Source organism: Lagenorhynchus albirostris, chromosome 14, assembly GCF_949774975.1.
Source record: "Lagenorhynchus albirostris chromosome 14, mLagAlb1.1, whole genome shotgun sequence".
NCBI lineage: Eukaryota > Metazoa > Chordata > Mammalia > Artiodactyla > Delphinidae > Lagenorhynchus > Lagenorhynchus albirostris.
Window position 1 is genome coordinate 79,958,593 of NC_083108.1, and position 22,148 is coordinate 79,980,740.

At 42.4% G+C, this 22,148-nt stretch overlaps 2 protein-coding genes across 4 annotated transcripts; one reads left to right on the forward strand and one right to left on the reverse strand.

Annotated features, from left to right (window-relative positions):
- Nucleotides 1–669: 669 nt before the first annotated feature.
- Nucleotides 670–8,367, reverse strand: FAM216A (family with sequence similarity 216 member A). 3 transcript variants are annotated; one of them, XM_060120702.1, is made up of 7 exons: nt 8,184–8,365; nt 6,774–6,808; nt 4,645–4,766; nt 3,287–3,416; nt 3,022–3,205; nt 2,382–2,464; nt 670–1,026 (listed from the first exon to the last, which is right to left on the reverse strand). In XM_060120702.1, the coding sequence occupies exons 1-7, from the start codon at nt 8,273–8,275 to the stop codon at nt 908–910; spliced, it is 765 nt and encodes a 254-aa protein (XP_059976685.1). In that variant the 5' UTR covers nt 8,276–8,365; the 3' UTR covers nt 670–907. The 3 variants fall into 3 exon arrangements, with proteins under 3 accessions (XP_059976685.1, XP_059976684.1, XP_059976686.1); XM_060120701.1 differs by having other exon boundaries at nt 6,768–6,808; XM_060120703.1 differs by lacking the exon at nt 2,382–2,464 and having other exon boundaries at nt 6,768–6,808; nt 8,184–8,367.
- Nucleotides 8,368–8,546: 179 nt separating this feature from the next.
- GPN3 (GPN-loop GTPase 3) lies at nt 8,547–21,655 on the forward strand. Its single transcript, XM_060170534.1, is given in 10 exon segments — nt 8,547–8,604; nt 8,607–8,856; nt 8,887–9,070; nt 11,918–12,026; nt 16,984–17,151; nt 18,849–18,973; nt 19,563–19,678; nt 19,828–19,924; nt 20,461–20,589; nt 21,038–21,655. Coding segments are annotated over 10 exon segments (1,299 nt in total). The 3' UTR covers nt 21,101–21,655.
- The last annotated feature ends 493 nt before the right edge of the window (nt 21,656–22,148 follow it).

Sequence of the window (22,148 nt, forward strand, 5' to 3'; positions counted from 1 at the left end):
TATAACGAAAAGGAAACACAGATGTAGAGAACAAACTAGTGGTTACCAGTGGGGAGAGGGAACTGGGGAGAGGCAAGATAGGGTAGAGGATCAAGAGGTACAAACTATTATGTATAAATAAATAAGCTACAAGGATATATTATACATCACAAAGAATATAGCCAATATTTTACAATAACTATAAATGGAGTATAACCTTTAAAAATTGTGAATCACTATGTTGTACACCTGCAACTTACATAATATTGTATATCAACTATACCTCAAAAAGTTAAATTTTAAAGAAATAAAAATTTAAAACACTAATGTTCTAAAACATTTAGAAGGCAAGCACACTAGAGCAAAAATGTAATGTGAACAATCCTTTCATTAATACAACTATTCCCAACTTAAATCTAGTTTAAGAGTCCAAGTGTTTGGCAATTTTCATAAAATAGGGCAAATTGATATTTCCATTTTTAACTTGTGTTCAAGCAGATAATATTTATTGAGCAAGCCAGGATGTTACCTCTATCAAATGCTATTCTATATCAGGATATTCAGAGTTTTCCTCAGCCTGATTTGGAAAATATTTCCAGGATATTCTAATGTTGCTATTTTAGGACTTACTGTAAACAGAATTATACAATGTATTTTTCAGATGTAAAGAAGAATAATTCAGTTTTAGGTGACAAGAAGAATTTTAATTGTACCTAGCTAGGACTACACGCATATATTTCACACAAATTTTATTACACAAAATATTCGTACATGGAACTACATCAAACCATTTACATGGTAGTAAAAGTTTCTGAACAAACTAAAATTACTTAATGACTTAGTGGTGAATAACAATACTGAATGTAGAGAGGACACGATTCACAATCCCTTCCCCCCACCTGTGGCACATCACCAATACTCAAGATTGTCAAGTTAGCATCAGATGTTCTCCGTGTTCTTCAATTGACATTGATTGCATACACTTATTTAGCAAATCATCTTCCTTTTTTTCTTCATTCATGTATGATTCAGAATCATTTGTGGAAACTGAAGGAAAAAATAAGAGTTTATAATGTCTGTTTTGGAAATAAAGTATTTCATCCTGAAAATTGAGATTTGTATACATGAACAACCTTCAAAATGACCTACTTTTTTAATAAGCCTTTGGCAAAAACAAATTGCAATTTTCAAAATTTGATTATCTCCCCCTCCCCCTAAATCTCTTATTTTTTAAAATAAGATGCCCAGTACTGTATTCTAGCCAAGTTATTGTATAGCAAATTCTCTGTTACTAAGTCCTATTTTCCCATTGCTTTTCAAAATCTTTTGACTGGGGGAAGTTATAGCTTCAGTATTCTCTGTTTTCCTTAAGTTCCTTCTCATTTCTTTTCTCTTGGGGGACCATGGGGACTTTTCCTCTATCTGTGGTTTCCTCCAGCTGTTCTTTTTGGAACCAGACTTACCTTCTCCCCTGCCATTTCCCTCATTTCTTGGATAGGCATGGTATGGTACTTACAGCAGACCTGAGTGGTGCTGTCATAACAGCAGTGGGATATGGGTTCAGAAGGCCTAAGTTCCCTGTTTCCTACCAACTTCCCTACTCACTGTGGTAGTAACTAGGAAATTATTTAACTTCCACTTAATCCTTTCCACTTTATCAATTCTGAGGAATATTTCTGAGCATTCAGTCTTTCTCTTGCCTTTTTCATTTTGTGATATTCAGTACTTGTGGTAGAAGGATCCTTTATGCTGATCCTTCCCAAATGTGGATTTGTCTGAGTTGCTCTGTAAAATTTTGATAATAATAATTGGTTTGTTTCCACTGGTTTGAATATTAAACAAAATGGTATAGGTGATATAGCCCTTTGTTAACTATTTGATTCTATACAAAATATTGCTGTCTGGGGACTTCCCTGGTGGTCCATAGGTTACGATTCTGTGCTTCCACTGCAGGGGGAATGAGTTCGATCCCTGATCGGGGAAATAAGATCCTGCATGCAGGAGTCCCTGAGCAGTGTGTTCTTTTAAATGAAAGTAGAAATCGATTTCATGTTTAGTTTTTGTTTGTTTTTTTTGCGGTACGCGGGCCTCTCACTGTTGTGGCCTCTCTCGTTGCGGAGCACAGGCTCCGGACGCGCATGGCTCACGGGCCTAGCCGCTCCGCAGCATGTGGGATCTTCCCGGACCGGGGCATGAACCCATGTCCCCTGCATCGGCAGGTGGACTCTCAACCACTGCGCCACCAGGGAAGCCCTCATGTTTAGTTTTGTTTGGAGCAATATAAGCAAGTCACATTCTAAATTTTTTTAATGTCTTCTCTAATAGAAATGGAACTATATTGGGTTTAATATTTTTTAGCATGACATCTTTAAAAATGCATATATTAAGAATTCCACATTTACCTGATTGCATGAACAGTCTGCCTGGTTTTCTAAAAATCTTCAGTGACTTACATCTTGTTTTAGATGCATATCCAGTTTTTAAACTGTAAGAAAGAGAAGCATCTTAATTGGAACCAGCACAGTGAACAGCTGCCAAATGCATGTGGAAGACCATATATGTTCTTTTTATTAAGCTGCCGGCATCACCAAAGAGACCCTTTCAGACCCTGAATTCTCCCGTGACATACTAACCCTGAGATGCAAAGCTAACGATTGTAGCGCAGGTTGAATAATCAGGCATCTTAATCTCTTTTTTCCTTTTTCCTTTTTTGTTTATAGTATTCCCCTGTGCATAAGCCACCATATGCTTCTCCTTTTGAAAGTGTTTGTATTATTTTAAATTTGAGTGGGAATCATTTAAAAGGGCAGTCTTCCATATCTTTAGCTGATCGAAATTTTTACAATTCCACAAAGTTCTAAAAACAGTAACATATCCCAGTCAGCTCAGTAAAGAGACTATAAGATAGCATTCTTTTGTGCTTTTTGTCCAACCTATTCTGAATTTAATAAAGTGAACATATTAGGGAACACAAGATTTAATGTCATTTAGCTCAAATAAAACTGAGGGGTACATTTTTCTCTTAAAGAGTAGGAAACAAACCTTTCTTTGTTTCTCACTGGTCGCCAAAGGGAATGCTGTATGATCATCTCAGGTGCAGATGCAGCTGCAATGTTAGAAGGCCCCGAGTCCTCTCTCTCCAGCTGGTGTCGCCATGTAGTGCAGGGGTAATGCTGCTTCTGTGAGTAACGAGAACTGAGGTGGCTCCTGTGATGAGTGAGGACACCTGTCACACAAATCACCTCTGTTAGAACACTCTCCTGTTTCTTGTGAGAACTAGTGAGAAACTACCTGGAGGTGCACCTGCCTGGTTTTTGTGAGCTGTGCTGGGTCACATGCATGTACTGCCTCTTCATTAACGTCCTCAGATAGTTTGCATTATAGATCTTAGCAATGCTGCACAGGTAACGCTTCTGGCCTAAGGTGAGGTCTGGATGCTAGAAGACAAAACAAGATTTATAGGCTGCATTGTAGAACAGAGGTTGGCAATATTCCATATCTGAAAGGATAGAATGTTCATTTGGCCAAAAAATTAAGAGAGAAAGAAATGGCCATTTAAATAGTACAAGTGGCTCTGTTTGCCATTTCCACTCAAGTGATTCAGATGCCCACTGGGTTTGAGAAACACTGCCCTAGAAGAATAAGGAAAGTGTGAATCTGCTGTCTGTCAATGAGTCTTAGTTCCCATGTGCCTCTCAGTGAGTGTAGGCATCTTGCCTTCTGAATATGATGTTTGAGGTGGTACCTCAAAAGTGGTACCTAAAAGAAACACAATTACTCTAGTCTTAGAAACAGTCTTTTCTAGCACCAGAAGAATAACTCTCGGTGTTGGACAGACTGAGGGTAGTCTGTTGGTCTCTTATATAGGTAATTTTTTTTTTTGGCTGTGCCTAGCGGCATGTGGGATCTTAGTTCCTGACCTGGGATCAAACCTGTGCCCCCTGCAGTGGAAGTATGGCGTCTTAATCACTGGACCACCAGGGAAGTCCCAGTCATATAAGTAATTTTGACTAAGATTTTCACTGTACTTGCTGATTTTAGAAGTTAACGCTCACCTAAAATGCAAGACTCCACTATATATGCATGTGTATATACATACAAACACAAGATTTACTGAACTGAATAGATAATAAATGCAGAGAAAATATTAAATGTTGGTCAGAAATAACTTATCAGTTTGCACAGATCTTTAGTAGCCCTAATTTATATTGCTCTAGAGAGGGTACTTCTGCCAGCTATGATCTTTAATGGGTAATACGGGTCAACAGTTATGAAGTGTTTATTGCCATTTTCTTTACTTACTTGCTTTTAATTTTGTGGTCCTTGAGCAAAATCTTTATGAGGTTGGGTTTCTGTCTCTAGAGTGGAACTTTCCTCAAGCATCTTTGTGCTTGGCACTGAGCTTCCTGAGTAAAGGTACATTAGATCCAAAGTATCATAAAACCCTGAAAGAACTCTTATGATAGGGAATCTATAATGATAAAATCCTTGCATTCACTCATGAGTTTACCCAGCAGATATTTATGTACTCCTAGACAATGTGCTGGGTGTACTTGTCTTCTACAGTGCCTTACCCTCTAACTAGCTTATCTTCAATAAAAAGTTCAGCTCTGAATACAAAGACTATCGGTATTTAAATAAAGTATTGGTATTTGGTTAGCATACCTTTAGAAAGGATGGCTCTGTCATTGATTTAGGGATGTGAATTGTTTGAACTTGAGGCGTTTTCCATAACTCTTGCAGCATGGCTATGTGTGAGTTCATTTTGTGTCCATCTTTGAATCTATCTGTAGGCAAGGACATTATTATGTGAATTTCATAAGCAAAGATAAGTTTAACAAATTAATTACTAAGATCCATCTATTTACATGTGTCATTGATTATCCTGGAATAGCAGTATGAGTCAGACTGTTAAATCTGAAGAGACATTATGATATGCCATTTGGTTTTAGAGCACACAAAAATCTAAGATATTTATAAATATTTACTATATATAATGATATATAATCATTACATATGGACAAAATTATTTTGAACTCAGCTGAGATGCAAAATGTTGACAGTAACTTATTTCTTTAGTTTATTTTATGTCAGACCATACTAAACAGGAATGTACATGCAGGATTTGTGCTTTAAAGATTTTCAAAAATATTTTATCATTCGCCTTCAGTATATAGTTTCGAAATTCTATTCTGCATTAGACTCAAGATAGAATAACACACATTTTATCCCTTTAATGAGGCAGTGTTAAAATGAAGAGCGTTAGGGACTTCCCTGTTGGCGCAGTGGTTAAGAATCCACCTGCCAATGCAGGGGACACGGGTTCAATCCTTGGTACGGCATGATTCCACATGCCGTGGAGCAGCTAAGCGCATGCGCCACAACTACTGAGCCTGCGTGCCTAGAGCCTGTGCTCCGCAACAAGAGAAGCCATAGCAGTGAGAAGCCCACGCATGGCAGGAAAGAGTAACCCCCACTCGCTGCAACTAGAGAAAGCCCGCGCGCAGCAACAAAGACCCAACACAGCCATAAATAAATTAATTAATAATAATTTAGGGCTTCCCTGGTGGCGCAGTGGTTGAAAGGCCGCCTGCCAATGCAGGGGACGCGGGCTTGTGCCCTGGTCCGGGAAAATCCCACGTGCCGCGGAGCGGCTGGGCCCGTAAGCCATGGCCGTTGAGCCTGCGCGTCCGGAGCCTGTGCTCCGCAACGGGAGAGGCCACAACAGTGAGAGGCCCGCGTACCGCAAAAAAAAAATAATAATAATAATAATTTTTTTAAAAAGAGAAACTGTCATCAAGGGGGTTTCATCTTCTAAAAAAAATAAAAAATAAAACAATAATAATAATAGTTAAACGCAACAAACAACCCAATTGAAAATTGGCAAAGGGCTTGAATAGACTTTGGATGTCTCCAAAGAAGATATACAAATGGCTAATAAACACATGAAAAGATGCTCACTACCACTAATGATTAGGGAAATGCAAATAAAAATCACAGTGAGATATCACTTAATACCCATAAGGATGACTATCATCAAAAAAACAGAAAACAAGTGTTAGCTGGGATATGGAGAAATTGGAGCCCTGCGCACTGCTGGTGGGAATATATTGAATAAAATGATGCAGCTGCTGTGGAAACAGTATGGCGGTTCCTCAAAAAAACCAAACAGAATTGCCATATGATTCAGCAATTCCATTTTAAAACAACCACATGTATATAAAATAAATAGTGATATATATGTATATACACGCAGATATGTCTGTGTTTTTCCTAGGTAACTGTTAGGACTATAAATTTTCCAAGGAAAAGCAAAGTGAATTCAGGTTTATATATCACTGAATTGAAATTGCTCCCCTCAAAAAATTAGTGAGAGGTCTTGGGGGCCTGTCTTAATCTCTTACCTCCAGCAGCTCTATCCTTTACTTCAAGTGAGAGGAAAATAGCAGCATTGAGAAATATTTTATGTTCTTTGAAGTTGAACAATTTAGAATTTTTTCCTTCAACCTGTGTATAAACCCCAGGTTGTGTTCTGTCCTTTTCAACCAACATCGGTTATAAACACAGTTCTTTTCAGATTCATTGCAATTTTGAAGTACTCTTTTGATGTGAGATATCTTAACAGGAGACAAAGAACCTGCTGGATTGTTGTTTGAAAATCTTAAAGAGTTTACCAAGGATGCTAATGAAGACTTTTTAAAATTCCATTGTGTGAGTAGTTATAGCAAAACTGGCTTCTCTGAGCCATATTACTGATACATATTATCTGCTTTATATGCTCTACTCACCAATACCTTTGGAATTCTGGTAATAAGAATATCCAGCTGATCTGTTTAAAAAAAAAAGGGATGAAGGGATGTAAATAATATGTAATAATTGACAGCTTTATAAGCATTAAAGAAAGTATTTTAAATGAAAAAAGGACAGTATTGCAGATGCTTTTTACTTTTCATGTTTCCATCAGATAATAATGTCTTGCAAATCTTCTCCTGTAATTCTGGTTATATTCTAATGACTCCAGGCTTCTTCAAAGTGGGTTATCTGAGATTTTTACCATTCTGTAAAGGATTTACTGTAAGCCAGATTTAGATTTACTTTTATAGCCACCTAATCTAATTCCTACACCGAGCTCAATAAAGTTGTTTGGGCTTCTGTGCTATTCATGATATTTTCTTCCTTTATTTTTAATAAAGTAATTTATTGTATGTAATTTAAGGTGAACTGGAACTGATAAGTTGGTCTGGAATGTTGCTAATTTTGTACCAGTTCATTTTTTCTTTTCTCAAATTGACAAACACTCCCCTTTTCCTCTTCCTGCAATTTATTCAATGACCAAGAATTCATTGATCCCCTGAGATACTGGGATCCAGAACTTTGCCAAGCACTGTGACAAACAGAAAAGAAACACACAACCCCATCCTATCTTTAGAAATCCTAAATCCACAAATACATTTATTTTTTTAAAAAAACATGGCCATGGGTGCAGCAGGAGCCATGACGGTGGGCTTCAGAGGAACACCGGGCAATTCTCACTTTTAGGGAATAACTCATGCAAGGGATAAGGAGGTACTGCCCACAGCAGTAACTTCAGCAACTAATTGTCTTCAGCATCCAGGAAATAATAGTAAAAACCTGCTCAAAATGAAATGGATTTATGAAAAAGGAACTACTGAGTGAAGAAAATGTTAAAATCAAGGTGTCTCTAAGATTCAGAGTCATCTGTCTCATTACAGATTATGAATCCCAATTTGACATAAAGGTGGCTAATGTCACACACAGGGAAATGATTTGACTTGGAAGCACTTCTTTGAACCTCTGTTCCCTTGGTGCCCCCCAACCCCCCAACCCCACCCTGCCAACCCCTTTTTTGTAGAAGTACGTTGACCAGACCGCAAAATTGCCAGCAGATTTCGTAGCGCCCCCTGGGGCAGAAGAGGCACCCAGGCGACTGTCGCAGTCACCGCGTTTAGTCAGTCATTGCACCAACCCTCTTCCTAAGCTTCCCTCTGAAGCCCTTCCCCTAAACTGAGTCGGCTTCCATATTTCCCATCGCGGCCACAACAAAGGTTCTCTCTTCCTCTCACTTCAGTTCATTGGGGACCAGTCTACTGGAGCAGCCTGCTCCTACCCACTCCTCTACCTGGGGATCACGACCCGGGGCTGATCGTCATCTTCCCAAACCCCTCAGGGCCCCGCAGCCTCACCCGCCGCCGCCACCCTCGGCCCTGGCCCCTGTGGGCGGCTCTGTGGAAGAACTGCACTCCGTCCACTCGGACACTGGACCCTGGCCGGGCATCTCCTCCCGTGTGCCCTGACCGCGAGCTATGTGCGGGAGAAGCTTTCCCCTTTCCCCTCCCCTGTCAGCACGCGTGCGTCAGGCAGGGCAATACTGGGGGTGAAGAGGCAGACGCCGGATTCCAGCCGCCTCCGATGAAGTCCGGACACTGCCCGAACAGCTTCGGGAGAGCGGGGAGGGCAGATCCACGATCCTGGAGTTAAGTTGGGGGAGGGGCGGGAGTCCTTTAGTTGATTGAGCGTTTGTACGTTTGCATCTTTTTGTGGAAGGGATGCGTCACGGAAAGGAAGTATACCTTCCCTCTAAAACGGAAGGTGCCTTCCACCTCAGTATCCAGATCCTCTGCAAATTTGTAAATCTCGAGGGTCACCATATAGGTCAAACATCAGTACGCAAATAAAGGACCAAGGCACGCGGCTGAGGGATGCAGAGTGTTACGGTTGTCCGTTATCACCAGGGCAACCAGACCTCGCCAGAATCCCAACCTTCTTTTTCAGCCAACTACTTTTGCGCACGCGCAAACCCTCCTCGGGCTTTTCGCAAAACGCGTTTCACATGGGATTTGGCCTTCCGGACACCCCGTAGTCGGAGGCGCGGCAGAACTGAAGACGCAAAAGGAATTTGGACTGCGATTGGTTTGTAGTCGTGTTCCGGGAACTCAGTGGGCGTCGCGCGAAGGCTGAAGGGAGCCTCTGGTGGCGCTCTGGGTCTCGGCGGCGGGAGGTGTCAGGAACCGCGGGAGCAAGCATGCCTCGGTATGCGCAGCTGGTCATGGGCCCCGCAGGCAGCGGGAAGGTGAGGCTTTGGCGGAAGAAGGAGAGAAATGTCGAAGTTTGTGGGAGGCTGGGAGGTTCAGGTCCTGAGGGAGGAGCTGGCGGTTGTGTGTATTGGGGACCTGGAGACCCTGGGCAGCTCGCTTCTGCAGTCTGGGCTTCAGTGTTCCTTTTGTTGTTGTTTTGAAAGGAGATTGATGATAGTTGCTAATATTTATTGCGTACTTAAGCCCCAGATACTGCCCCAAGTTATAGCGTACTTAAGCCCCAGATCCTTTCCTGTTAAGGAAAAAAAACTTACTTCCTTAAAAATCCTGTGAGTTAAGTCCTGTTACTCCCATTTTGCCGGTAAGGAAGATGAGACACAGAAAGGTTAAGTTTTTGCTCAGGGTGACACACCTAGTAAATGATGGCTGGAATTTGAGTCCAGTTTTGTCTAACTCCAGAATTTGTCCCCAGTCTTTAACCCAGGAGGTTAAAGTGGGGTCTCGTTAATCACTGCTTCTCAGAGATTGAGACGTGGACTTACGGAATTTGAGGAGACTTTAGGAGGTACATGGGCCTGACATTAACGAACATTGAATCGTGTATTGAGAAAGTTGCTCCCTTTTCAGTTTTCTTTCAGTTTGCGTTGAGGTGAAATCATCAGTTTGGTGCTAGCGTATCTTCAACACTTCTTTAATTCTCAAGTCTTTTTGGAGAGCAGATTTTAAACTCAGAGGTTTTGACAGGCAACTATATTCAGCTAGAACTGAAAGAATTTTGTTAAAGTTGCATATAATTTTATGGTTACCTTCACGTTATGGAAATTATAACTGGTTTTCTGGTTAGAGATACAGTTTTTTCTTGTAAACAACTATTAAGGGAATCCTATTGGGGCACTCAAATATGGTAGAAATTGTGACGATATTGATCAAGTAACAGGAGTGTGGGAAACACTGGAGTCTGTGGAGGTGTTGTGTGGCTTCAGTTTTTTGTTTTTTTTTATAAATTTATTTTATTTATTTTTGTCTGTGTTGGGTCTTCGCTGCTGTGCGCAGGCTTTCTCTAGTTGTGGCAAGCAGGGGCTACTCTTTGTTGTGGTGCGTGGGCTTCTCATTGCGGTGGCTTCTCTTGTTGCGGAGCACGGGCTCTAGGCACACGGGCTTCAGTAGTTGTGGCTCGCGGGCTCTAGAGTGCAGGCTTAGTAGTTGTGGCACACGGGCTTAGTTGCTCTGCGGCATGTGGGATCTTCCCGGACCAGGGCTCGAACCTGTGTCCCCTGCATTGGCAGGCGGATTCTTAACCACTGCGCCACCGGGGAAGCCCTGGCTTCAGTTTTTAAATTGACAAACACGTTGCTCTGATGCTTGGCCTATTCTGGGTGCAGGAGATACGCATGCGACTATGATATGGCCCTTGCTTACCTGAAGCCAGTAGTCTATTTGGGAATACTTAGATTAGTTACTTAAAATACAGTGTGATGTATAGAGAGGACCTCCTAGGCAGAGAGAACAGTGTGTGTAAAGTCACTGAGGAGAAAGATAAAAGCATGATAGAGGTTATTTCTATATTCTAGATTAATTTTCAGACTGATTGTGTTAGATAAGTATCTTTCTATAAACTTTTGATGCCTGCTACCAGAAATACTCACTGGGCATGTTCTTTGTGCCAAGCATTGTTCTGGGCCCTGGGGATTGTGTAGTGACTAAAACACACACACAAAATCCTGTGCACTTGTGGAGTTTATTCAAACATATGAGTCAATTAGAAATAATTATCAAGCATTTATTATGTACCAGGTATTGTTATAGTCCCTGGGCGTATACAACTGAATAAGACACATCCCTGCCTTTATTTATTTACTTACTTTATGGCCTTGCTGTGTGATTTGCTGGATCTTAGTTCCCTGACCAGGGATCAAACCTGGGCCTTGGCAGTGAAGGTGCCAAATCCTAACCACTGGACAGCCAGGGAATTCCCAACACATTCCCGCCTTTACTTTTTTATCTTTTATTTTTTAAAAAAGTATTTATTTGTTTATTTGGCTGTGCCGGGTCTTAGTTGCAGCACGTGGGATCTTTGTTGAGGCAAGTGGGATCTTTAGTTGCAGCATGCAGGCTCTTAGTTGCTACATGTGGGATCTAGTTCCCTCAACAGGGATCGAACCCGGACCCCCTGCATTGGGAGTATGGAGTCTTAGCCACTGGACCACCAGGAAAGTTCCCACATCCCTGCCTTTAAATAGAGGGTGGGAGAGACAGACAAGCAGCCTAGAGATTTTAACATAGTACATGAGGGATAAAAAATTTTCTAAACCCAAAGTTGTAAACTGATAGTGCACTTCCAGGCTATTTACTGGCCTGATATTCTCTCATCTTGGAATGTTACTCCCCTGGCTTGGCAAGCACACTGCTGTCTCTCAGCTCAGATATTCCCTTCTCAGAGACATCGTCCCTGAGCACCCCACCTAAAGCTTTGTTTAGACTGTACCAATCCTAGTGGAGACACCTTGTGTCAGGTGCTGCAATGTGTAATCAGAAATCTTCCCTTTAAATTCCACTTGTTGCATGTTAGAGCAGTAAGGAGCCTTGGTGATCATGGAGGCCATTCCAGTTAGAGACAAGAAAATTGAGGGACAGATTGGAAAAGCACCCTCCCCAGAGTTACCCATGAGTCCGAGCCAGGTCTGGATCTGCAGCCCAGTCAGGTGTCCTGACTCCCAGCCCAGTGCCTTTTCCCTCTTTTCAGTCAGCTTCTTGGTCAATGAAGGAATAGTTTTGGCCTTAGTAGACACGGCTCAAGGGGTGTGGAGAGTCCTTCTGGAGGTGTAGAGGGTAAGCACTGCACTGCTTGTTGCTCTAACCCCTCATGCTTTGTGACATTACAGAGCACCTATTGTGCCACCATTGTCCAGCACTGTGAAGCCCTCAATCGGTCTGTCCAAGTTGTGAACCTAGATCCTGCAGCAGAACATTTCAACTACTCCGTGATGGCTGGTAAGTCCTGAGCAGAGCCTTCCCCCTCCTTCAGGAAAAATAGGGGAGTAGGGAGGCAGTGAGCACTGGCTGCTCCACACAGAAGCTGAAAATTAATACAGTCTGGTCCCCTGGTTTTGTGGTGAACAACATGAGGCTGAATGTCATTTGGTGACATCAGCTCATGTTGATGTATGTGACAGTATCCTTTCTTAGTCTCTGATGTAAGAATTAAAAGTGAGTAGACTCCTCCCTCACCACCCTTCCCTTTTGTTTCTTTCATGTTTGATCATGTTTGGTAAACCTGTTTTACTGCTGATCATACTATAAGTGAACAACCTAAATGTTTTGTCTTTTAAGTCTTTTAATTTATTCATTCAATTCTCTGTTGAACACCTATTTTATGCCAGGCACCAGGGTTATAGCAGAGGACAAGACAGATACTATCCCTACCTTTGTGGACCTTTTAGCAAGGGAGATAAGCAAAATGATAAACATGTTACAGATTGTGGTAAGGACTGCTTTAGGCTGATGAGAAGGAATAACTGGGAGAGGTTGCTTTAGGGATGACGTCTCTGAGAAGGAGCTCTTTGGGCCTAGACCTGAAGATGGTAATGTGCTCACCAAGTTGGAAGAATATCAAGGTCACTATATAAGGGAGAGATGGGAAAGGGCTTGGTGTGTTCCAGAAAAAGCAAAGATGCTGATAAGCTGGGGCATAAGGAGTGAAGGAAAGAGATGGGTAGGAGCTAGTAGGACATGAGAAGTATGGGTTTTTTCCTGTTTTTTACCCTGTTTAGTCTGTTTGAGCCGCTGTAACAAAATACCAGACTGGGTGGCTTATAAACAACAGAAATGGATTTCTCACAGTTCAGGAGGCCGGAAGTCCAATATTAGGGTGCTGCCAGCATGGTCAGATTCTGGCGAAGGCCCTCTTCCCAGTTGTAGACTGCTGACTTCTCACTGTGTCCTCACATGATGGAAGGGGGAGAGGGAGCTCTATGGGACCTCTTTTATAAAAGCACTAATCCCATTCACCTCCCCAAAGCCCCACCTACTAGTATCATCATCCTGGGCGTTAGGTTTTCAACATATGAGTTTTAGAGGGACACAAATACTCAATTTATAAGGGACTTCGCTGGCAGTCCAGTAGGTAGGACTCCACGCTTCCATTGCAGGGGGCATGGGTTCAATCCCTGATCGGGGAACTAAGATCCTGCAAGCTGTGTGCGGCACAGCCACCCCCGCCCCCCCCAAAAATCCTCAATTTACAGCACCTTTCAACAGTGGAATGTCATTAGAGTGTTTCCAGCAGGGGGAGAGGATTGACATCTGATTTACGGTTTTCTTTTGTTATTTTTTTGGTGAGGGGTTATTTGTTTTTTTAATATTTATTTATTTATTTGGTTGTGACGAGTCTTAGTTGCGGCAGGTAGGCTCCTTAGTTACGGCAAGAGGGCTCCTTAGTTGCGGCTCGCTGGCTTCTTGGTTGTGGCACATGGGTTCCTTAGTTGCGGCTTGAGGGCTCCTTAGTTGTGGCATGCTAACTCTCACTTACAGCATGCATGTGGGATCTAGTTCCCAGACCAGGGATCAAATCTGGGCCCCCTGCATTGGGAGCATGAAGTCTTAACCACTGTGCCACCAGGGAAGTCCCTGATTTATGTTTTTAATCTTTTTTTTTTTTTTTTTTTGCGGTACGCAGGTCTCTCACTGTTGTGACCTCTCCCGCCGCGGAGCACAGGCTCCGGACGTGCAGGCCCAGCGGCCATGGCTCACGGGCCCAGCCGCTCTGCGGCACATGGGATCCCCCTGGACCAGGGCACGAACCCGCGTCCCCTGCATCGGCAGGCGGACTCCCAACAACTGCGCCACCAGGGAAGCCCCCTGATTTATGTTTTTAAAAATAACTGGCTCTCAGATGAAAAATGGACTCTAGAGGGTCAAGAGTCGAAGCAGGGACCAGCAGTGAGGCTATTACAGTTGTCTAGGTGGCTTGGACTAGGGTGATCATGGTGGAGATACAAAGGAGCAGGCAGATATGGTATATATTTTGCAAGTAGAATTAGCAGCATTTTGTGGGAGATTGAACTAGAAGGGTGTAGGAAAGGGAGAGATCAGGGGTCACTCTTAGGTTTCTGACTTGAGCTGTTGAGTGCATGATATTGTTTACTGAGGAGGAAGACAAATCGGTTTAAGTTTGAGGCAGTTCTCTTTGCACTTGCTAAGTTTGAGATATCTGATAGCTATCTAAGAGGTTATACCAAGAAGGCATTCGGGGACTTCCCTGGTGGCGCAGTGGTTGGGAATCCGCCTGCCAACGCAGGGGACACGGGTTCAAGCCCTGGTCCGGGAAGATCCCACATACCGTGGAACAACTAAGCCCCTGCGCCACAACTACTGAGCCTGCGCTCTAGAGCCCGTGAGCCACAACTACTGAGCCCACGTGCTGCAACTACTGAAGCCCACAAGCCTTGAAGGTGTCTCATCTTCAGGGATCTGGTAGAGGAGGTGGGGGGTCAGTGAGGTAGGAAAAAAGTCAGGAAAATGTAGCGTCAAAGAAACCAGGAGGGGACTTCCCTGGTGGCGCAGTGGTTAAGAATCCACCTGCCAATGCAGGGGACACGGGTTCAAACCCTGGTCCAGGAAGATCCCACATGCTTTGGAGCAACTGAGCTTGTGTACCACAACTACTGAGCCTGCACTCTAGAGCCCGTGCTCCGCAACAAGAAAAGCCACTGCAATGAGAAGCCTGTGCACCGCAATGAAGAGTAGCCCCCGCTCACCACAAGTAGAGAAAGCCTGCACGTAGCAACGAAGACCCAACACAGCCAAAAATAAATAAGTAAATCTATTTTTAAAAAGCCAGGAGAAGAGACTGTTTCACTAAAGAGCTGGTGCCTGGTTATGTCAGATGCAGCTGGGAAGTTGTACAAGAAGACAGAGGAGTGGCTGTGAGATTTGGGAATGTGGAAGTGTTGGCGACTTTGGTGATTTCAGTGGGATGGTAGGGATGGAGGCCAGGTTGCAGTGGTTTGAAGAGTGAACTGAGGTGATGCCGTGTAGATGCTGAGCAGAGATGACTTGCTGAGGAAGTTTTGCTGTGAAAGAAGCAGAGAAGTGGGACTATAACTGGTGGGGTATGTGAGGGTCAAGGGAGGTTTTAAGGTTGAAGATGGTAACTGGAACAGAGTTGTATGCTGAAGAGGATGATCCAATAAAAAGAAAGAAACTGAAGATACCAGAGAGGGGCAATGACTGTAAGGTTGACTGCGAGAGTGAGAAAGGGGAGGGGCTCCCAAACAGGTGGAGGGTTTTGCCTTTGCCAAGAGTTGGGGGGTTCTTCCATTGTAGCCGGAAGGAAGCCAAGGTGGAAGGCACCATGTAATATTGGTGCTGGGAATGTGGAAAATTCTCTTTTGTTGACTTCTGGTTTCTGTGAATGTCATGTGTGGTCATCAGCTGAGGGTGGCTAGAAGTGGGTGTGGGTAGGGTGAGGGAGGCAGGTTGAAAAGAGAGGAAGAGGTATGAAACAGTCATCTTCCTTGAGAAAAAGCATTTCATTGCTTTGGGATCATTTGGTTGCTTCCAACAGAGAGCACTCAAGCTAGCCTATATAAAAGGAGGATTTTTTAGAAGGAATTGGGGGACTTCTCACAAAACCCAAGAGCAAGCAAGGCTATATGAGAGACTAGAACCCAAAACATAAAAACTAACAGGAATCTAGGCTGGCTTTCTGTCTCTTTTTGTCTGTCTTACAGACCAGCTTCTCTGCTTCGGGATGCACATGGCAGCCAACAAAAATCCCCCCACCTCTAGTTCACATCACTTTCTGGTACAAGTGCCTTACTGACTAATGTCCTTGAGTCATCCTTTTAGAAGGCCCTAACTTTGAGCAGATGTTTATCCCTGGGAAGGTGCATAGGAAGACATTATCCATATAAATGTGGCTGTGAGTGAACTGAGATTGTAGGTTTGAACACAAGAGTACTGATTTCCAAAACTTTGTAATAGAAGAGAACCATGTGTATACCGGAATGTTTAATCTCCTGCTATAGGTGATTTAGCTACATTATCTCATATAGTCCTCATCCTTCTACCCCAGGATATATGATTTGTCCCCACTCTTATACATAAGGAAAGTGAGGCACAGGGAGGTTAAGTAGCTTCCCTAGGGTGATGATATTAAGAAACGGTAATTGGTTTTCTTGGTATGGTTTTGTTTTACTTGCTTAAGAATAGGTGGTGTATATTCACATTGTTCAAATTGCAAAAGGTACAGAAGAGTAAGTATGCAGGAAACCGTCTTCCTCCCAGCTCTGTGTCCTGGCAGGTGGCTACCCTCCCTTGAGGCAGCCAGTGTTGCTAGTTTCTGGGGTATCTTTCCAAAGTCTATGCATGTAAAATAAAGTATGTATATTTGTATATATAGTAAATTTTTGTCTTTTTTTTTTTTTTTAACACAAATGACGGCATTCTAACACAGAGTTCTGCACCTTGCAATTTTCAGTGAATAGTATACCTGGAAGATTATATCACCTCAGTTCTTAAAGAGCTTCTCCTTTATTTTTTTATTTTATTTTTTTTGCGGTACGCGGGCCTCTCACCGCTGTGGCCTCTCCCGTTGCAGAGCACAGGCTCCCGACGCGCAGGCTCAGCGGCCATGGCTCATGGGCCTAGCCGCTCCGCGGCATGTGGGATCCTCCCGCACCGGGGCACGAACCCGTGTCCCCTGCATCGGCAGGCGGACTCTCAACCACTGCGCTACCAGGGAAGCCCAAGAGCTTCTCCTTTTTATGGTTGGATAGGATTTCATTGTCTGGCTGTACAAAAATGTATTTAATTTGTTACCATGGACACTGCTACAGTGAATAACCATGTACAGAAGTAATTTCATGCATGTGAGTTTTTATATAATTGTTAATTATCACCAGTGAGGATAATGCTCTTGTATTGTGGTCCCTCTCTGTGGTTTCAGACATCCGGGAATTGATTGAGGTGGATGACGTGATGGAGGACAGTACTCTGCAGTTCGGTCCCAATGGAGGATTGGTATTTTGCATGGAATACTTTGCCAATAATTTCGATTGGCTAGAGGACTGTCTCGGCCATGTAGAGGATGACTACATCCTTTTTGACTGTCCAGGTAAGTCAGCTATCTGAATGTATCATTTTCCCTGAAGTCGTGCTCGTTCTGTCCTCAGTGGAGAAAGCGGAGTGAGCATTCGTAGCTCTAAACCCTGCTGCGGTAAGGTACAAGTCGCTTACTCATTGGCTTATATTAATTCATTGAGTTTACTGAGTGCTTATTTTGTACCCTGGAAATACCTAGAAAGCAAGGTACCCATGGTCTCTGCCCTCATGGAGTCCACAGGCAAGTGGTAGTGCTAGGCAGTATAAACAAAAATCACCCAAATGGACTTCCCTGGTGGCACAGTGGTTAAGAATCTGCCTGCCAATGCAGGGTACATGGGTTCAATCCCTGGTCCGGGAAGATCCCTCCCACATGCCGCAGAGCAGCTAAGCCCATGTGCCACAACTACTAAGCCTGTGCTCTAGAACTTGCAAGCCACAACTACTGAGCCCACGTGCCACAACTACTGAGCCCGCGTGCCTATAGCCCGTGCTCTGCAACAAGAGAAGCCACTGCAATGAGAAGTCTACACACCACAACAAAGAGTAGCCCCCGCTTGCCGCAACTAGAGAAAGCCTGCGCACAGCAGCGACGACCCAGTGCAGCCATAAATAAATAAATAAACAAACAAATAAATAAATAATCACCCAAATGATTATTTAATATATTTCTGACAGGCACTCCACAGGAGTAGCACAGACCATCACACAGCAGGGAGGTTGGGGAGGCTTCTCATCAAGTAGCATGTAAGCCAGACCTTAGGGTGAGGTGAGGGAGACTGTGCTGCAGGCAGAGGGCACAGCATGCTGAAGGCCTTGAGGCAGGAAGGAATGAGCTGTGTTTGAGGCACCAAAAAGGCCCTTGTGGCTGGAGCACAGTAAACAAAGGGAAGTGTCCTGAGGTGAGACTGGTAGGGGACAGATGATCACACGACTTCTCAAGCCAAATTATGAATTTAAGACTTAAGCCTAACCTAGTTTTGATCGTTTGTGGCTCTCACATTTTTTCCCCTTTTTTTAAAAATAAATTTACTTATTTATTTATTTATTTTTAGCTGCGTTGGGTCTTCGTTGCTGCGCGCGGGCTTTCTCTAGTTGCGGCGAGCGGAGGCTACTCTTCCTTGTCATGTGCAGGCTTCTCATTGTGGTGGCTTCTCGTTGCGGAGCACAGGCTCTAGGCGTGCGGGCTTCAGTAGTTGTGGCACGTGGGCTCTAGAACGCAGGCTCAGTTGTTGTGGTGCACGGGCTTAGTTGCTCCGCGGCATGTGGAATCTTCCCGGACCAGGGCTCGAACCTGTGTCCCCTCCACTGGCAGGCAGATTCTTAACCACTGCGCCACCAGGGAAGTCCCTCCCCTTTGTTTTTAACTGAACATACACACACCCACAGAAAACTGCAGAGGTCATAAGTGTACAGCTTGATGAAGATTCCCAAACCTAACACACCTTTGTAGCATTCACTTTTGATCAGCAAAATCGGAAGTGTGAAGAACCTCACTTTCTACGTAAAACTGCATCGTTTCCTTGGGATTCTCGTGGTATTGTGATTGCTTCAAGAGCCTGTAAGACCCCTTGAAAATTGAATATGTTACCACCAGAGGTTGACTTCGTTTTTTTTTTTCTCAGCTGTCTTATAGGAAATTGTTTTCCTGTAATTTGGTAATTTAACATATATCCTGATTGTAATAGTCTCATAATGTTCTTCATGTAGGTCAGATTGAATTGTACACTCACCTGCCCGTGATGAAACAGCTGGTCCAGCAACTAGAACAGTGGGAGTTTCGAGTCTGTGGAGTTTTTCTTGTTGATTCTCAATTCATGGTGGAGTCGTTCAAGGTTCGAGGATAAATCTGTTGTCGATTTTTCAGTCATGGGTACAAGCAGATGGCAGTCTCCTTTAATTCTTGCATGATTTCTGGATGTTTCACAAACTATACTCCAGAATTATTTAATATCCCGTAATATTAAATTATTATAATAATGTATTCTTAACTCAAATGATAAATTGTGATACTGTATAGATTTGGGGGAACTACTTACCAAGAAAAATTAGGCAGATGTGTATCTTCATATAAGTCTGTTTTTCTGATGATGTTTTATCTAGTTTATGAACTATCTAAAACAAACATTATTTCCCATTAGTAGCCCCTAAGGAATATTTGATGGAAAAGGTTAAAGGTGTCATCTAAATTGAGATTTGTGATCACCATGGATTAAATCTACATTTTCCCTCCTTATCCTCACCCTTAGAAACCAGGGGTCAAGAATCTGATTAGTGGACTGTCTTCTTTTACTTTACTTTAGCCTTTCTTTTACTTAGGCCAGTTTTGTTCAGAGAGAAGCAGGAGCCTCTCTTTTATGTGGAGACCAGGGAACTTTTTTGGCACCAGTTGATTCATCTTCCCTTTTCTGTTTCCTCCTTCAGTTTATTTCTGGCATCTTATCAGCCCTGAGTGCTATGATCTCTCTAGAAATTCCTCAAGTTAACGTCATGACGAAAATGGATCTGCTGAGTAAGAAAGCTAAAAAGGAAATTGAGAAGTGAGTTTGCTTCTTCCATATCATCATATGTCAGCTGCAGAGATGAACCTTCTAAGCCTTATTTCGATGTGAGGTTCTGTCAGTCTATAAATCTAGTTTCCTGATTTATTCTTCCTTTTATTCATCAGTCTTCTTTCTCACTTTTAAAGGTTTCTAGATCCAGACATGTATTCTTTATTAGATGACCCTACAAGCGACTTAAGAAGCAAAAAGTTCAAAAAATTGACTAACGCTATATGTGGACTGGTAAGCTTTCGAAATTGTTGGATTTTATTTTTAATGACCTGGTCAGGTGTGTATTGGCATCCATTCAGTGGCCACCATTTTGGAAAACATGGTCCAACCCTATTGCCTTGCCAAAGGAGGAGGGTGGGAGTCTGTGGGCTGGCTGGTCAGCAGTTTAATTTAGAAGCAATTATTGGCAGTAGCCAGTAAGTTAACTGATGTGTCTATTATTCCAAGCTGTTTTGGGAGCTCAGACTGTCTTTGCCTTTTGGAATTTCCAGTGGTGGTTGAGTTCAGGTAGATGCCTATGAAACAGTGTCTGGTTCAGTAACAAGTTAGCAAGTATTCTAGTTGGTCATAAGCCAGAAAAATCAGTATTGATTTGCTGTTGTTCTGTCTCTGTCTGTCCTTCCTCCCCACAACACACACACATACACACACAGACACACACAAATGGTTTTAACCAGAAGTGTAAATGGTTATAAAACTCAAATATAATTTGAAAATTAAGTATTTTGTACTTCAGAATGAACCTTTCTGAAATCCCCAACTTGTAGATTGACGACTACAGCATGGTTCGATTTTTGCCTTACGATCAGTCAGATGAAGAAAGCATGAACATCGTATTACAGCATATTGATTTTGCCATTCAGTATGGAGAAGACTTGGAATTTAAAGAACCGAAGGTACTTTCTGGTTTGGGATGTTTATTGCCTTTTGGTACAAACGTTTACCAGCACTCACTGGCCTCCTGCATAATCCCATGGAGTTAAGCTCTTTGTCCTCAGAGCTTGGGCATACATGGAAAGAGGAGGTGAAATGCAACTGGGCTCGGGCTGCCCTCACGTATGTCAGTGAGGCCCTGTCACAGCACATTAGCTGAGAATTGGCATGAGTATAAACTCGAGGAAGAGTTTACTTCTAAATGAGATATAAGCCCTTTAATTTACCACATGTCTGGAAACATTCTGTCAGTCATTCCTTTTGTTATTAACGATCACTGTGAGCAACACCTGGAGCTGATGCTGGGCGTTAGCTCCTTATAGAGCATTACCTGAAAAACATGTAAGCATATACTAGGTCTAACTGAGGGGAAGTGGATGTATTTTCTATCTTGTGTTTCCTTTGTGTCAGGAACATGAAGATGAGTCATCTTCCGTGTTTGACGAATATTTTCAAGAACACCAGAATGAATGAAGAGTTTGTTAAAAAGTAACCAAATGTGTGAGGAGCTTGTGGCTGAACTGGCAGAACCTTCTTCTCTTCGAAAGATGGAATACTAGAAAGCTACTTACTTTAATGAAAAAAAATAATACTTGACTCTTTATCAGCAATCAGGAACATGCCTGAATCAAGTTCTTAGTTATTCTGAAACTGCTGCTGTTTAAAGTGGCATCTTTTAGTATTATTGGAACAGCATAATTTAGATTTTAAAAGTCGAAATTGAAATGAATGTAGATAGATTTGTGTATATAATATAAATTAGCACCTGTGATACAGTTAAGACCAGTCTACTTTTAGTTTTACTGTTTGATTTTTGTTATTTTTGAAGTTTTTTTGGAGGGACAGGAATTATTGTAACAAAATATGCATATATGTGTCCAAAGAAAAAAAAATCTGGAAGAATATAGATAAGACCATTGCTTACCTGTATCTCCCAGTTTTCCTACATTGAAAATGTATTATTTGTGTAATTTAAAAATGAAAAGTAACTGTGTTTTAAGATATATATGTATATAAATAAAAGAAACAGGAAAATAGTACTAACTTTTTATTACACTCTTGTTTTCCAGTCAGAATTTGAAATATTCAGCCAGGGCAATTTGTTTTTTGGTTTTTTCCCAAAGTTTTGAATGAGTAAATTTCCCCAAGTGTCCAAATGTAGGCAGTGCCTTTTTTTTTTTAAGTGTGATTTGTAGTCTCTGAGCACTTAAAAATGTGTACTTTACTTGAATAACAAATGCACACAAAAATGCAAAAGATAATTTTTTCTTTTTAACTTCTTGACACATTGAATTATTTTCAGTATTTATAAGTTCATTTTTGATAGGCCCTGGGGAATGGCTAGTCAGTCAACAGATACTTCTCTAGCACCCACTAAAGGAAAGCAGAATCTCTTTTATTGAGTTCTGCCAGGCATTGTGCTAAGAAGAAGCATTTTGCATAATCTCTTTCATTTAATCCTCACAGCAGGTCTGGTCTCCATTGGTGCTGGATCTTCCTGCAGTTGCAGATTAAGTCCTTG